Source organism: Brienomyrus brachyistius, chromosome 17 (assembly GCF_023856365.1).
Source record: "Brienomyrus brachyistius isolate T26 chromosome 17, BBRACH_0.4, whole genome shotgun sequence".
Classification (NCBI taxonomy): domain Eukaryota; kingdom Metazoa; phylum Chordata; class Actinopteri; order Osteoglossiformes; family Mormyridae; genus Brienomyrus; species Brienomyrus brachyistius.
The window spans coordinates 17,526,547-17,542,792 of NC_064549.1; the positions used below are offsets into that span (position 1 = coordinate 17,526,547).

Sequence of the window (16,246 nt, forward strand, 5' to 3'; positions counted from 1 at the left end):
TCCCACGACCCATTGGAAAAATATCCATCTCAGCTTCGTTCCTTCATGAGGACATTATATGCAAAATCAGTTTTAAATTTTGGAAACAAAAAAGAAGTTAGGAAGAATCAAGATAGATATATATATATTATATATATATATATATATATATATATATACACACACACACATACATACACACATACACATATACATACACACACACACACACACACACACACACACACACACACATATATATATACATACACACATATACAAACACACACACACTTTCAGTGTTCAAATTAGCGCTTACAAAAACAAAAATCTTATTCTGTTTCACCGATGCAACTGGAAAAAAAAGATCTCCCAATGACAAAATAAATGATCAAAAGTCACATTTTTCCAATTGCTTCGCTGTTGTCTTCCTCTTCTTCTGAAATTTAGTCCCGTTTAGGGTGAAGTTGTTGCTTCCAGGCATCATTTAAATAAACAAGTCGCTTGTAGTTAAGAACAAAAAGGACCAAGTTCAGTATATATGCTATAACGCTGACAATACAAAAATCTTTCAACACAAAGTAAAGAATGTAGCTTAGGTAGAGAGAGCCCATTACTGACACAATGGATGTGGTCATGAGAATGAGAGCTGCCATTGCACTCACTGTCATCCCTGCAGAAACAAAAAGGGGGGGGGGGTCAGCATGGCAGCTACATCTCGGGTCACTCCCTGCCAGGGGTGGAGGTTTAACACCCTTACTGCATTACAGGCTTTTTACGAAATTTTCATTGAACACCAAACAGTCTTTGTATTTAACTGAAGTATAGTATGGTCGTGCCAAGATAGGACAATTACAAGTCTATTAAAAGTTGACTTTTTAGTATCTTTCAACCTGAACTCTTAGACTTACCTAGTAACAGTTGGAATATGTAAAACACAAAGCCGTAGACACTGTTCGGCTGGTTCATTACACCGTTTTTTCCAAATACTGAGCCGAACAGCCCAAATCCTCGACCCCACCTGAAGAGACAGATGGTACTTAAGTTTAGTTCACTGTAAAATGTAACCAAATTGCATCACCATAAAATGATGACCTCTTTATAAAATATTTTCAGCTTGATACTACAAAAGACTTGGATGGAAACATTAAGAGCAAATACCAACAGTCAGTAAACAACACAGAAAAGTAATAGATTAATGTTGGGCCATTTAATTAAATACTTGAAACTAGGTACCAACAGAAAGACACATTGACTGGAGTAAAGCATTAAAACTGGCCCAAAATGCTTCACTTAGGCTCTTCTCTGTCCAAAAAGGTGACATTTTTTGAGAAAAAAAATATTTATAACTATTTTTGCCAAACGATACCTTGTTATTTCTTTGAAAGACCCCATTGAAATTATCCACCAAATTGCAATGATTTTTCAACAGTTTGACCAAATATAAGTCAATGTAACCCTCAATGTTCATAGAAGCCTATAAAAAACCCAACAAAAAACAGATTTCCAGGAGATTCAAACTGAAATCCCACCATCAACAGCATAAATCTGCCTTGGAAATGAAAGTGAGCCCCCCCCCACTCATCAGGTCAGGTTGTGCCCCAATACAATCTCTCAAAATCAGACAGGTTTGAATGGTTTGATTATTTTTTGTCATTTACTGTACTCTGACTTATTAAATCAAACCAGGGCCAATTTTGGTGCTTACTAAAACAGAATGGCTGGTTGTCACATTTTGGGTAAGGGAAACCCAAACCTTTTTTTTTTTGAATATATTAGCCTAAAAGTAGAAAGATTACGCAAATTCTTTAAGTAGAATTTATGCAAATGTTTTTCTTCTACATATGTGCTGCAAGAGCTAAAGAAACTATGACAAAAAGTGTAACAGCCTTATTTTAGTAGGACAATCCACAGAAAATTAAGCACCAGCCAAACTAACCCTGTTGTGCCAATATACTGAGCAATTTGTTGTCATATATAAATAAAATTTAAACCAAATAGTACAATTCAAGATCGAAGTACTTCAAGTGTCATCAACTACAAACACAGTATTGTTTTATCTGCATGTTCTATATATAGCCATTGATAAAAGCTTATTATAGCTCTCAACTAGGTTTGGTGCTGTCGGAAATGAAAGCATGATATTCCCTGGAGAGTCCTTTCATTTGCTCTGACCATCTAAGCCATATCCGTCCCACACTCAGCAGCTTGTACAATTTCTAGAACTACTGGATGGATTACCAGAAAATTTAATAAAATTGTTTTTACCTGAATGCTCAGAGTCCTCATTGTGATATGTAGGTCTGAATGTATACTTACTCATTTATTGCTCATTCCACTTATATGACAATTTGCTAAGTCTTTCCCCACCGGTTAGGTGGCTACTTGTATTCTTTTGTTCATGTTTTAATGTCCATGTTTGAAAATGTCATTTATTTGTAAGTTTAAATATTAGGTATATTAACTTCATCATAACTTAACTTCATAACTTAACTTCATAATGCCTTTATGATGCATTCGTAGAACATTCAGTACACCTTCATAATGCATTCAGAGGACATTCATAAGAAACATGTAAGTATACTTTAACATCCTAACATACTTTAACAGCATTAACACAATAGACATTATATGATAATCATAAAATCATATACATTTAAAGCATTAACAAATATTTATATTGTATTTATTTCTCTTTTACACTATGACAAAAATTTTCCGTGAGTAAATACTATAACAGATATACTAATGGTATGTACCAGAGGTATTGAAACACTGGTGTAAAAGGTATGAGGTGTGAAAGAATTGAGGGATGGGGGCACAGGTGAGGGAAAAAAACACAAAAGTCTACTGGGGGGGGGGGTTGAGCTGGAGGTAGATCCATTTCGAAAATATTAAAAATAACATGAACACATTATATGCCTGTAGACAACGCCAACACATTGAAATAATTAAAATGTGTAAAATACTGTATTGCAAAAAACCAAATGTCAATGGTGTATTGTAAATATTGTAATGTATTGAATGCACTAAACTGTCAAGACCAATAATGTAATGAAAGCTTACGGTGGGAAACTTGCTCAATTAATGCTTACACAGGCTACTTGGAGGAGCCACTAAGAGATTTCTAGCTGCTAGTATTAAAAGAACATGCCGAAGAAAGAACTGAAAATATGACAACACTAGTGGTGGATGGTGATTTGCAATTTTGCAATGGGGGAAGCACAGTGTCAGCAGTATAATCAGTCAGCTACTTATATGTAAATTGTTATAAAAAAAGATCTATTATTCTGCCATATCAGCATGGCTGCTTCTCAAGCGATTTCAACCAACAAACTAGTCCACTAGAAATCACTGAAATATATAAATTTATATGTGTACCCATTTATATAATAAATAAATGAGAATAATGCAATCCAGATGTTATAGTCTTCAATCACAGTGCCTTACAGGACCATTTCAGATTGCTTTAACCTGTCTTTACTGTCAGCTCTTCTTGTAAAGTGGCCCATACATTGATTAGATCTGATGCATAAACTTATGTACATTATTAAACTGAAATGACAGATCAGTATAAATTTAGTTTTTTGAGACAGAACATAATCCGGCCTGCAGCTTCCTTGCACCAAAACAAAACCGGAGGTGCAAAGACATTGCCAGCAGGAAAGAGTTTGCTTACTCTATTATTTCTCTGTGCATAAACTAAAGGACAAAAGAAAAAGAAAGCTAACTGGTATAACTAGAATTCTTATGGATAACAAAGGCTTAATACTGTCTGCCTTTGAGGCAAAAAAACAAAAAGGATCATTTTGGTAACGACAAAGGCTGGATAGTACAATGTGTTAAAATGAATGATGACAGCATTTAGACCTGCAGTTCTTATATATGACAAAGGTATAATAACTATTTTGACAATTGAATACATTTACGTTCTTGTTGCTACTTTGATAATGCCTTTACCAGTGTGGTTCAACAAGTTCTTGATTAGTAACAGGAAAACTAAGAACATGTTCATTCACCAGATACCCTTAAATTCAAGACCTTTACGGCTAACATGTTTTTGTACTATTCCTTGCCAGTATAAAGATACATTTTACATGCACCAAAATTAGCATAATGTAAAAGCAGATTCAGTTTTCAATTTTGAATATACTTGTAAACAATTACGTTAGGAAAAAATGCATTTCTACTGCTAAAGTGAAATGTAAAATATTTAAAGTCAACCAATGTCAAATATGGAGCCCATTTCAAATGACAATAGAGGCCATATACAAGATGTTGAAGTAAAAAGAAAAAAAAAACATGCATGCTAATTGGTGGAAGCTAACAACTACTTAACCACCAAGCCATTCCAATTCAAATCTGGTTTTGTAAGAAAAGCGGTAGTGTAGCATTAAATATAATGAAACTTGTGTTTTAATAACAAGAGCCCAAACACTTGCATACCTCGATACTATAATTGTATATAAATATTTAGCTCATTTAGTTTTAAGCCCCATTAACTGAGCCAGGGTACCACGACTGGTACCCATACGTCTAGCAAGCTCAGCGTGTACAAAGGGATTAACAGTGGATTGAAAGGCCATAGATAACCGCTCCGACCTCAGGTAATGGGGTCTATATATCTACTGTGTTATCAATCACAAATCAGTCCAACCTTCCTACTAGAACATAGTATTAGAAATGTTAAATCCTTCATAGTGACTGCTTGAATATAAAGCGGTAACACGGTATGGTCAGTTACAATAACTGCATGTAAATATTAGCGGAACATCATTTCAAACACGGAGCAGTTTCGAAATAATGTTACCTGTAAAACATCCTGAATAGATACAAACGTATGACACAGCAAGTGAGCAATTTGTCGCTGTATGGGTGGCTTGTACGACCCAAGAACAAAAAAAGAGTTATCGGGGTAACTACGCAGGAGTAAAAAAAAAAAAAAAAAGCATGTAGCCAGTTCAGTACAAAGAAAAACTAATGTACTTGATATTAAACTACAACTCTCTTCAACTAGGTAAATGTTAACCCAGTTTACAGTGAACCGGAGACAGTTACTGGAGACACTCATATTTAGCATAAGGGAATTCTTCAAATAAATGAAAAAAGAAATATAACTTGGACCATTTAGCAAAATAATGCACGGTGGTGCACCGCTTCACTTACTAAATCTTTTCACCAGATTGTCAGCTAGCTGCAATTTATCTACTTAAAATTTTCTACACCGTTCATATAATAGCTTGCACTTGTCACTGTTTTATAGACACTGTCATAAACTTCTATATATAGTACATATAGTGGCGGTACACTTTTTTGTTTCCTTTAAATTTTATTTCATTTACCAATAACTGCCCAAGGTACCTGGAGTTGAACACTTTACAGCAGCCCATGGAAGTGATCACGTCGCATATGGCTTGGTAATTCGGGTCTCTCGCCTTTTCCCTTTCTACATGGAGGGCGTACATTGACAGCACCATGCCGAACATGCAGACTAAGAGCCGAGCTATTCTTTCCCACCGAGGGGTAGACACTCTGAGGACGGGCGCCGCCATCTTTCTCCGGCGTCGCGCGGGTACGCATCCGCCTGCCCAAGGCGGCGCTCTGTTATAGCGTGTGGGAGTCTGGTGCCACGTTTTGGAAGCAGCTGCTCACAGACACCTCCTTCACAGTCTATGCTTGTAGGCATAACTGCAATTTATTATGCAATTACAAAATAATCTCACAGTCCTAGAATTTACCTTTGCTAAAACAGCGGAAAGAGTGCTTCATAGGCATAACTGCTAATTATTATGTCCCAGAAATTACTCTAGAATTTAGGGAAAACGTTGTCAATGGAAACAGGGCTCGAGTCTCTGCCATGGCTTTGTGGGTGGAGTTTGCTTGTTTATCCCCCTGTCATCAGGGGGTGTTCTGTGGCTTTCCCCCACAGATCAAACCCATGCTGAGATTAATTGAGGTTACCGTATTGTCCATTGGCGTGTCTGTGTGAGTGTGCCCCATCCCGGGTAATTTCCTGCTGTGTACCCATAGGCTTTGGACCCCCGCGACTCTGAACCGGACAAGTGATTATAAAAGAAGATCGGGTAGGTTTGTCTTTCTTCCTTCTTCATCACAAAGTTTAAAAAAAAAAAATTGGTTATTTGTTTTTACTTTTGTTGTCAATTAATTTTCTGTCAAGACAAGTCCATCCATCTATCCATTTTCCAAGCCGCTTATAACAGCTCCCAAAGTTCTTCATTTGGTAGAAAACATACGCCCGACAGATGTTGACGTTTATTCCGTCTTTATTCCTTTAAACATCGTGAAAAACGTGTGCGCCTTCTGACCAAATGCTTAGGAGTTATTACAGGTCCTGCCGTGACAAGCCGACAAACCACAAGTCCACTCCATGAATCTCCCAGCATGCATTTACGCCTACCCGCTTCCGTCAGCTGACCATGTATTCACGGATCAATTAAACAGTCAGCAGAGGGCACTGGCATACATTTCACATTCTATATTAAATCAAACCAACAAAAGGTGATTATAAAATAACCGTCTTAGCGACAGTTACACTGCCACCAAAATTACAGATTTACTTGAACAGAACTGAATAATCACTGTAATTTTTCTAGAAACTGGAGTATATCTACAAGACAGCAAACATCCAAGTACAACAAAAATAAATCAATACCGAATTCTATGTTTTAAGGCATTCATGCTAGTGTCAATTCAGGCACAATTTAGGCATTACTCTCCACTAGTACCACTAATTTTTGAATAGGCCGCTCAAGAAATGATGTTTTTTTTCAAGAGTTCACCTTTCTTTCCTAGCTCACTCTCTCCTATTTGAATTTTGACCTTTCGCACAAGACCATCATCATCCACAATTGTCTGAACAACTCTTGCTAGTTTCCACTCATTCCTGGGAACATTGTCTTCTTTGATAATCACCACATCTCCTACTTGCAAATTCCTCCTAGGTGCATGCCACTTCTGTCTGAGACTTAAGTTGATCAGATATTCCTTGCGCCATCTACTCCAGAACTGTTCCGATAAATACTGCACTCTTCGCCATCTTTTCTTGGCATACAAGTCTTCTCTGACAAAATTTCCAGGAGGCGGAAGAGGTGCACGTGTCTTCATTGTAAGTAGATGATTAGGAGTTAATGGTTCAACACTTGTGGGGTCATTGATTGTATCCGTGGTGAGTGGACGATTATTCACTATAGACATGGCTTCATAAAAGAAAGTTCTCAATAAGGTGTCATCTAATCTTCCTGCAGCCTTTGTTAAGACAGCGCTCAACACACTCCTGACTGTCCGTATCTGGCGCTCCCACACGCCCCCCATATGGCTTGCTTCGGGAACATTCATCTGGAAGTCACACTGTTTCGTTGCGAGGTATGTAGCGATTCTCACTTTGTCCAATTCCAATAGTGCCTTTCCCAGCTCATTTCTTGCCCCAACAAAATTCGTACCTTGATCTGATCTGTTTCACTGCACCCCTAATGACTATGAAGCATCTCAAAGCATTTAAAAACGCATCAGTCGTGAGATCCTCCAACATTTCAATATGGATGCCTCTGGAACATAGACATGTGAACAACCCGTACCTCTTGAGTTCCTTCCGACCTTGTTTCGTGAAGAAGGGACGAAAACAGTCCATTCCAATATATGAAAATGGGTGTGAGGGATCTACCCGATCAACAGGCAGGTCTGACATGCGCTGTTCTTCAGTTGGTCTGTGTAACTTCCTACAAGTTACGCAGTATTTAATATACTTGGCCACTAATTTGCTAGCACCAATTATCCAATATCCACTGGCTCTGAGCTCATTCAATGTTTGGCCTCTGCCTTGGTGCTCAGTTTTCCTGTGACAGTGGTCAAGAATTAGCTGTGTGACAATGCCTTCTGCAGGAAGAATTACAAGATGTTTGAACTCAAAGGATGCAGAAGATCTTTTCAACCTTCCTCCAACTCTCAGCAATCCATTTACAAGGAAGGGATCAAGTTGGTAAAACTTGTGAGTTTTTGGCAATTTTGGAGATTTTTCTCTAAACTATTTCAGTTCCTCTTCAAAATACTACCTTTGGGCTATCCTGATAATTGCATGTGAAGCCATCCTTCTTTCCTCCACGCTGATGTGTCCTGTCCTGTCTCTATTTGCCAGCCTTAAAATCTGATAAATAATATTAAGGGCTGTGTTCCAGTCTGAGAATCTTGACATTCTTTCTAGGAAGTTCTCACCTTCAGAGGCATTTATTCTTAGGACTTTTACTTCTGGATCGCCTACTAGAAGCTCTGGGGACGTTCTGTGTGTAACAAACTCCCTTTCCCATAAAAATGAAGGTCCTGTAAACCAACTAGAATCCATCAGCTCTGCCACCTTCAGACCTCTAGACGCATGGTCTGCTGGATTTTGGTCTGTTTCAATGTGGATCCATTGCTTTGGATCTGTATGGTCTCTTATTTTCTGGACACGATTGGCACACATGAAAGTGCCTGGCTTCATTCTTAATATACCCAAGAACCACATGTGAGTCTGTCCAGAAAAATTCTTGATCTATTTTCAGTTCAAGCTCTTCTCTTAGAATGCTACTAACTGCAGCAGACACTGTGGCAGCAGTAAGTTCTAATCTAGGTATAGTGACTATATTGGTGGGTGCTACTCTGGCTTTACCCATGAGCAACGCACAATGCACCTTCTCATCGGCAACAACCCTAATATATGAACACTGGCCATAGCCGGTACTACTCGCATCTGAAAAATGATGGAGTTCAATTCTTTGAATTGTACCAAAGCTCTTAGGAATAAGGCATCTGGATATTCGAATTTTTTGAAGATCCTTCAAGTCACAGAGCCATGTTTCCCATTTTGGTTTCAGGTCAAGGGGGAGCGGTTCATCCCACCCTATGCTACGTTTGCACATTTCTTGTAGCACCTTTTTCCTGATCAAAATGTAGGGAGAAAGAAACCCCAAAGGATCATATACACTTGCAACTACTGACAGAATTCCACGTCGTGTGGCAGCCCTTTCATTAAGAACAACGTTGAATGTAAACGTATCTGTCTGTACATTCCACTTTACTCCCAGTACATTCTGCATTAAAGACTCACTGTAGTTCAAATCTACATCCTTTACGACACTGGTACATTGATTCTCAGGTACTACATCCAAGACATCTTTGTTATTAGACACAAATTTGTGTAAACGTAGTTTACCTTTAGCACATACCTTTAGTGCCTCACTGATAAGCTGTTTGGCTGCCTCAACTGAATCAATACTGATAAGCCCATCATCCACATAAAAGTTTTTGCGAATGAAGCCTGCTACCAAGGGGTAATCCCTCTCATGCTTACTGGCAAGGTATTTCATGCCATAATTGGCACATCCAGGAGATGATGCAGCCCCAAAGATGTGCACTCGCATGCGATACTCCTTGATTTCATTTTCTGTATTCCCATTTTCCCACCAAAGGAACTTCAAGAAATCTCGGTCTTCTGGGTAAACATGAAAACGATGGAATATTTTCTCCACGTCACAAGTTATTGCAATTTGGTGCTCGCGAAATCTACACAGCACCCCAATGAGCGTGTTCGTCAAATCAGGTCCTGTAAGTAAAGGGTCATTCAAACAAGTACCTTCATATGTAGCAGAGCAGTCAAACACAACTCTGATTTTGTCTGGCTTTCTAGAGTGATACACCCCATGGTGTGGGATGTACCATATGCTGCCCTCCTTTGGTGTCGAATCCACAACTTCTGCATCACCATCTCTGAATACGCCATCCATAAATTTCACATAATCCTCCTTATACTTTGGACATTTTTCAAATTTCCTTTTTAAGTGTTTCAATCGGACTGAAGCAAGTTGCTTGTTGTTTGGCAGCTGAGGACGCTCTCTGAAGGGTAAGGGCATTTCTAGATGTTCTTCAGTATTCCATCGAACCTTCTCATTCAAGAGCTGAAGAAACTGAACATCTTCCTGAGAAATTTTCCGATCTACGACCTTTGTGTCCAGAAAGTCTGCTTCAAGTGCCTTAATCACAGAGACAGGAGTGACCCATGGAAGTTCCTTTACTGAAATTCGATGACAAAAGCCCCTTACATCTTTAGAACTAGAATGAGCTGTTGTGGCACCCACTACACTCCAACCCAAGTCTGTTTTGACTGCGTATGGCTCATAATCTTCTCCTGATACCACCTGTTTTGGTTTCAGGGCTCTAGCACAGTCATATCCAATTAAGAGCCTTGCTGGACAGTTCAGCAGATCTTGCATCTCCTCAGCTATGCTGTGAAGGTGGGGTCATGCCTTTGTGGTTTCACGTGTAGGAATGCTTCCTTGATCTAGCGGAATATAATCTTTAGTGTATGTAGGAGGCAGATCAATATACTCTTCTGAAAGGTACCCTCTCACTCTAAGTCCACATACTCTGCGAGACTTCACTATCAAACCCTTGCCAGTCATTGTTGTTAACTTTAATTTGACTGATTCTGTATCTGCTTGAATCCTTCCACAAATATCTTGATCAATAAACGTATTGCTACTCTGTGTGTCCAACAATGCATAGACCAATATTTCCGAGTTATTTTTTAAAGCGCATGAAATCCATACTGGAACAACCATTGAAGTGTGATTGCTGTTGTTAACTCCCATACTGCTTAACACAGTAGACGTTTCACATTCTTGTGGTGATGTTTCTGGTTTTCCTCCTTCAGGATCTTCATGCAGCGGTGAGGGGTGACTTCGTCTGCAAATATTGCAAATGGACCTCTCTACAGTTTTTAGAGATGTGACCAACTCTGAGACAAGCAATTGATACAATGTATCAATTATACATTGTTTCTTTTCCTCCATTGACATTGCTGCAAATTTTCCACATTTATAAATAAAATGGTTTTGCTGACAGCAGGTGCATTTGATTTGTCTCGTATTAGGATCAGAAGAGCTTGATTTAAAAGCTTTGCCACATTCTAATGTTGCTTTTGTTTTCTGGGAAAACTTCGTTGATGTCACAAAGATACTAGCTTTATTCCGCTTCTGTTCCTTCCCTGGTTGTACATCCATATGCTTTAATGCATGAAGGGAGGTGACTGGATTGCATGCGATGCGTGCCTCCCCTGCTACAAAGTCTGAAAATTCCCGGAAACCTGGATATAACCTTCCTTCATCCAACTCTTTAGTAACATACTGATTCCAGCCTGTGACGACCCAGTCAGGAAGTTTCTGTAATAATTTTTGATTTTCCTCACAATCATCTAAAACACTTAACCCTTGCACATGAGGCATTGCATTCCTACATGCAACAAGGAAATCACTAAACTCCCTTAATTTTATTCACTGGAAGGCTCTTTGAATTACAAAAGGGTGGCCATAGTGTTTCTTCAATGCATCCCAAGCCTGGTTGTATGCTTCCTCGTCACTTCTATAAAACGTTCCTTCCACCACAGAAAGTGCTTCTCCACCAATATATTTTCTCAAATAGAACAGCCTGTATGCCAAATTCGTACAGCTTGCTTCGATCAAAGCTTTAAAGCAGGGACTCCACTCGATAAATTTTAGTGGGTCCCCTGTAAATACGAATGGCTCTGGTGCTGGAAGTCTACTCATTACCAGTGACTCCTTCAATGCTTGAACCAATGAGACTTCGTCCTCTTTAGGTTGTGGTTTATTTTCAGCGCAAGGAGGGATCAAGATACTCTGGGGAGCCTGGGCATATGAAATGATGGCGCCTTGTCGTGGGAGCTGATTTGGAGGCAAAGAGCTTGCTTCCCTGCCATTTACCTTTCCAACAATCAGCCTTGATTCCTCTTCAGCATATACCTTGTACTCAGCTTCCATGGCTTCAAGCTCCCTTTGATCTTCCAGCATTTTTAACCTTTCTTGCTGAGCTAGCACCTCCTTCTTCTGGGCAGAGATTTCCCTTTCCCTAATTACTTCAGCACGTTTTACGGCCAAACGAGCGGCAACATCTGCCCTTTTAAGTGACACATAACTTCCATGCTGACTATCTTGTCCAGCTCTTGATACCGTTGATCCATAGATTGACCTGGCATCATCTCTCTGGAGTAAAATTTGGAGCAATTCCTTCTCTGCCACTGCGTCAAAGTCTTTGTTACCCACTTCTGCATGACGCCTTTTCAGGAGTGCAATAATTTCAGATGTGACTGAAGTGCAGCTATCCATTTTTCTTCTGATGTCTTGAGATGGTGTGGTCAATGCATGCAAACTCTCATTCTTGCCTTAGATTTGATTCATATGTCTCCAACGGTATGATCATTTCACTTAGATCAGCTTTAGAGCATTCTTCCTTAAGTTTAGATCTGATGAACTGAGCATCTGCCTTAAAGTTTACATATATGAACATAAACTTTCTTTCCCTTTTTGTTATTTCATCCCTTCTAAACTCAAGCATTTTTTCTGTTGGCCTTTTTACTCTTTCTGACCGTCTTACCTCTTGACCATCTTGAGATGCTGATTCAGGGAGCACTGCCTTATGTGTATCAATATCTGCATCAATTTCAGCTATACGTTCTTCAATTTTTTGTCTTTCAGCATTTCCAATTTCACCTTCTAATCTATTCTCTAATTGTACCTTTTCATCTTGCAGCATGAGTATTACTTCCTCTAACAAACCAATATTTGAAGTACCCAGTTCCATCCTTTATCTATATTAAAACATCACAATTAACATATCCTTAAAATTCATACTACAGATCCAACATTGCCACACACTGAAGAGTATACAATACCAAAACATGCAAACTATAAATTTAATTGTCCACTTTATATCAGAAAATATCGATCTCGCGAATGTCTTGTGGCCAGACTGCAGCAGCGAATCCCCACAATTCCTCTGCGCTGACCTGGTAGTTTGCAGTCCGCGAAGTCACGTCAGGTAAATTCCGATAAATGTAAGCAGACCTTGGCGTGGCATACGTTGTGTAGTCTTGTCGTGACGCCGTGTTTTCCAAACTTCTAATGATGGCGGGCTAACTTTACTTCCATCAATGGCCACATTTTTCACTATAACAGCTCCCAAAGTTCTTAATTTGGTAGAAAACATACGCCCGACAGATGTTGACGTTTATTCCGTCTTTATTCCTTTAAACATCGTGAAAAACGTGTGCGGCTTCTGACCAAATGCTTAGGAGTTATTACAGGTCCTGTCGTGACAAGCCGACAAACCACAAGTCCACTCCATGAATCTCCCAGCATGCATTTACGCCTACCCGCTTCCGTCACCTGACCATGTATTCACGGATCAATTAAACAGTCAGCAGAGGGCACTGGCATACATTTCACATTCTATATTAAATCAAACCAACAAAAGGTGATTATAAAATAACCGTCTTAGCGACAGTTACACCGCTTATCCTACTGGGTTGCGGGGGGTCCGGAGCCTATCCCGGAAGCAATGGGCGCGATGCAGGGAACAACGCAGGATGGGGGCCAGCCCATGGCAGGGCACATTCACACACCACATTTGTAATTATTTAAATATTTAATTAGTTATGTTTTTTTAATAAGAATTTTCATAAATGTGTGTTAAATAGCTGGAAATGTAACATGTAATGTACATTCAGCAAGGAGTTGGAAATTTCTGCTCATGGTATCACTTGTTAGGGAATGAAGCCCCTGATAATGATGCTGGCTTGATATTAACCTGTTTAATCCAAATTTTTTCCCTGACATGACAGTTAATGGTTTTACTAAGCCTCTCCAACATAGGAACTGTATGCCTTCTATGATTTTATTTTGAATAAGTGAAATATTTTATTCTTGGTCACAATAGTGACCAATAGGAAGCAGCAGAGTCAAAATTGCATTCTTCAAATAGATCCAAATACAAAGAACTCAGTTTAATTGATTTTCTTAAGACCCTGTTTTTATTGCATTCCCTGCCCTATGGAGATTATATATGGTTTTAGCAACATTCTGCCTCCACCGTCTCTACCACTGCTGTCTCCACTGCTGCCATCCTAGACTTTTTAATATGTAAGGCAATAACTCAGAAACTATTTCATGGATCTTTTACAAACTTCATACAGGCGTTGTATGAGTGAGGAATTAAAACTGCCTAAATTTTGACACAGATGACATAAATTGAAGCAGTACTGTGATTTCAAGAAAGGGCAGTTTTGACACTTGATACTGTTAAGAGGATAACCCAATAACTATTTATTGGACAATAACTTTGCAGAGACATTGTATGGATGCTGAACTGGAATCTGTTAAATTCTGAGGCAGATTGCCCAAAAACTGAAGCAGTACCACTCAGTGGTAGCAAAGGGAAAGGTGAAAGTAGATACATTTGACCTTGTGAATGTGAAAAGTCACGTAGTATTTTATAGATCTCATTATAGCTAAGATTATATGGATGAAGATCTACAAGTGGTGACCTAAATTAGTAGGCCAATATCTCGCTTTTCTGACTTTTGATTTGAAAGGGAAAAAACAAACCATAGGCACAGAAAAATCAACCGTTTGGTTACTAAAATAGATGAGGTTACATTTGCCAGGTTGTTACAGCAAAATAATTAAAAGAATATTTTGAAAAGTAATATTTATAATTTTTGGCAAAGCAAAAAAGCCATAGGAACCCAAATAGAGTAGAAATTAACCAGAAAACCAGACAGAAGAACAGGTAGAGACAATGAGAAGAGGAGCAGCATTTGTGGATGCTAATGCTAATCTGAACCAACAGAGAGAGCGAGGAGAGGAGCAGTATTTGTGAATACTAATGCTAATCTGAACAAGCATAGATAGTGTAGAGAGGAGCAGTGTTTGTGGATGCTAATGCCAATGAGAACAAATAGAGACAGTGAGGAGAGGAACAGCGGTTGTGGATGTTGATCCAATTGAGAACAAGCAGAGACAGCAGTAAGAGGAGCAGCATTTGTGGATGCCAGTCCTAATTAGAACAAACAGAGACAGTAAGGAGAGAAGCAACATTTGTGGATGCCAATGCTAATTAGAACAAACAGCGACAGTGAGGAGAGGAGTAGCATTTGTGGATGCTAATGTGAACAAGCAGAGATAGCGAGGAGAGGATCAGTGTTCGTGAATGCTAATGCTAATGAGAACAAGCAGAGACAGTGAGGAGAGGAGCAGCTGTTGTGGCTAATGAGAAAGACCACATAGAGGAGTAAGAAAAATCTGATGCAGATGAAAAGTTTGCTGAAACTGACAGTTGTGGATAGAAAATATTGCATTGTTACATATTTAATTAATAACTTATTATCGTTGGTAAAGACTGATTTGTGCGCTTGACGCCATCATGATCTTTATGAGCTCCAGCATCTTTGAATTTACAAATTAAGCACTGAGCAACATTGACTACATTCCTGGCCAGGTGATGCCTGCATGCCTCAAAACCAGAATCATCCTGTTGTCTAAGAAGTTGACTGTGTCCTGTACCATCAAATACCAGCCTTTGGCACGCCTGTCATCATGAAGTGCTTCAAGAGGCCGGTATATAGGCACTTGAAGCCACAACACCCAGACCTACTAAACCCTCTACAATTTACCTATCAAACAGGACCATATTGATGATGCCCTTTCAATTGTCCTTCACCTCAGCCTCTCACACCTGGATAGAAAGACAACTATGTTAGAATGCTGTTCATTAACTTACGTTCGTCATTCAACGCAGTCATCCCACCGAGGCAGGTAGGGAATTTGAAGCTGCTGGGCATGGACGACAACCTATCTCTAAATGTTGTGAAGACAAAAGAGAATGTTGTTGGCTTCAAGAAGAATCTGACTGCTTGCTGTTCCTTGAACATCAATGGCTTTACTATTGAGACAGTCTGCAATATGAAGTTCCTGGGAATGCACATGGCAGAGAACCTCTCTTGGACCCTGTTTGGAATATTAGATCGTACTGTATAACACTTAGAGAATGTATTCATTAATACATTATAAAGACATAACCAGAAGCTGCTGTAAATCATATAGAATCTGACCTAGTGACCTTTAGTGAATGCTGCTGCACTTGATAATAACCTTGACATTTTTGTATCTGTATCTTATTGTAATCTTGCGTGTATGACTATCTGCCTTTGTTAGTGATGAAGCTTATGGTTATGTTTGAACACCAATGAACATAATTGGCTCTGTAGCTAAGCAATTTATTGCGAGCTTACAGTGCCAAGAGTATTACTGGTCATTATTGAAGACACCTTGGTTCTCGTGGAACTCCTTGGGGGTTTTGCTCAGGTCTCCTCTGTAATGTCCTTGGTCGGTTTTGGGCTCTCTTTCAAGACTATAGAACATTGTGG

At 39.2% G+C, this 16,246-nt stretch overlaps 1 protein-coding gene across 1 annotated transcript; it reads right to left on the reverse strand.

Annotated features, from left to right (window-relative positions):
* Positions 1 to 239: 239 nt before the first annotated feature.
* LOC125711708 (vitamin K epoxide reductase complex subunit 1-like protein 1) lies at positions 240 to 5,561 on the reverse strand. The gene is made up of 3 exons (XM_048980915.1): positions 5,341 to 5,561; positions 891 to 1,000; positions 240 to 652 (listed from the first exon to the last, which is right to left on the reverse strand). Exons 1-3 carry the CDS (start codon positions 5,529 to 5,531, stop codon positions 426 to 428), a joined length of 528 nt encoding a protein of 175 aa, XP_048836872.1. The 5' UTR covers positions 5,532 to 5,561; the 3' UTR covers positions 240 to 425.
* Between the last annotated feature and the right edge of the window lie 10,685 nt (positions 5,562 to 16,246).

What these genes read in the sequence shown, in the direction of transcription:
- LOC125711708 (XM_048980915.1), bottom strand. Translation starts at nt 5,531, where the DNA reads ATGGCGGCGCCCGTCCTCAGAGTGTCTACCCCTCGGTGGGAAAGAATA. An exon ending in TGTAAAGTGTTCAACTCCAG is followed by an intron (nt 1,001 to 5,340) that starts GTACCTTGGGCA and finishes CTGTCTCTTCAG; the next exon opens with GTGGGGTCGAGGATTTGGGC. An exon ending in CATATTCCAACTGTTACTAG is followed by an intron (nt 653 to 890) that starts GTAAGTCTAAGA and finishes TTGTTTCTGCAG; the next exon opens with GGATGACAGTGAGTGCAATG.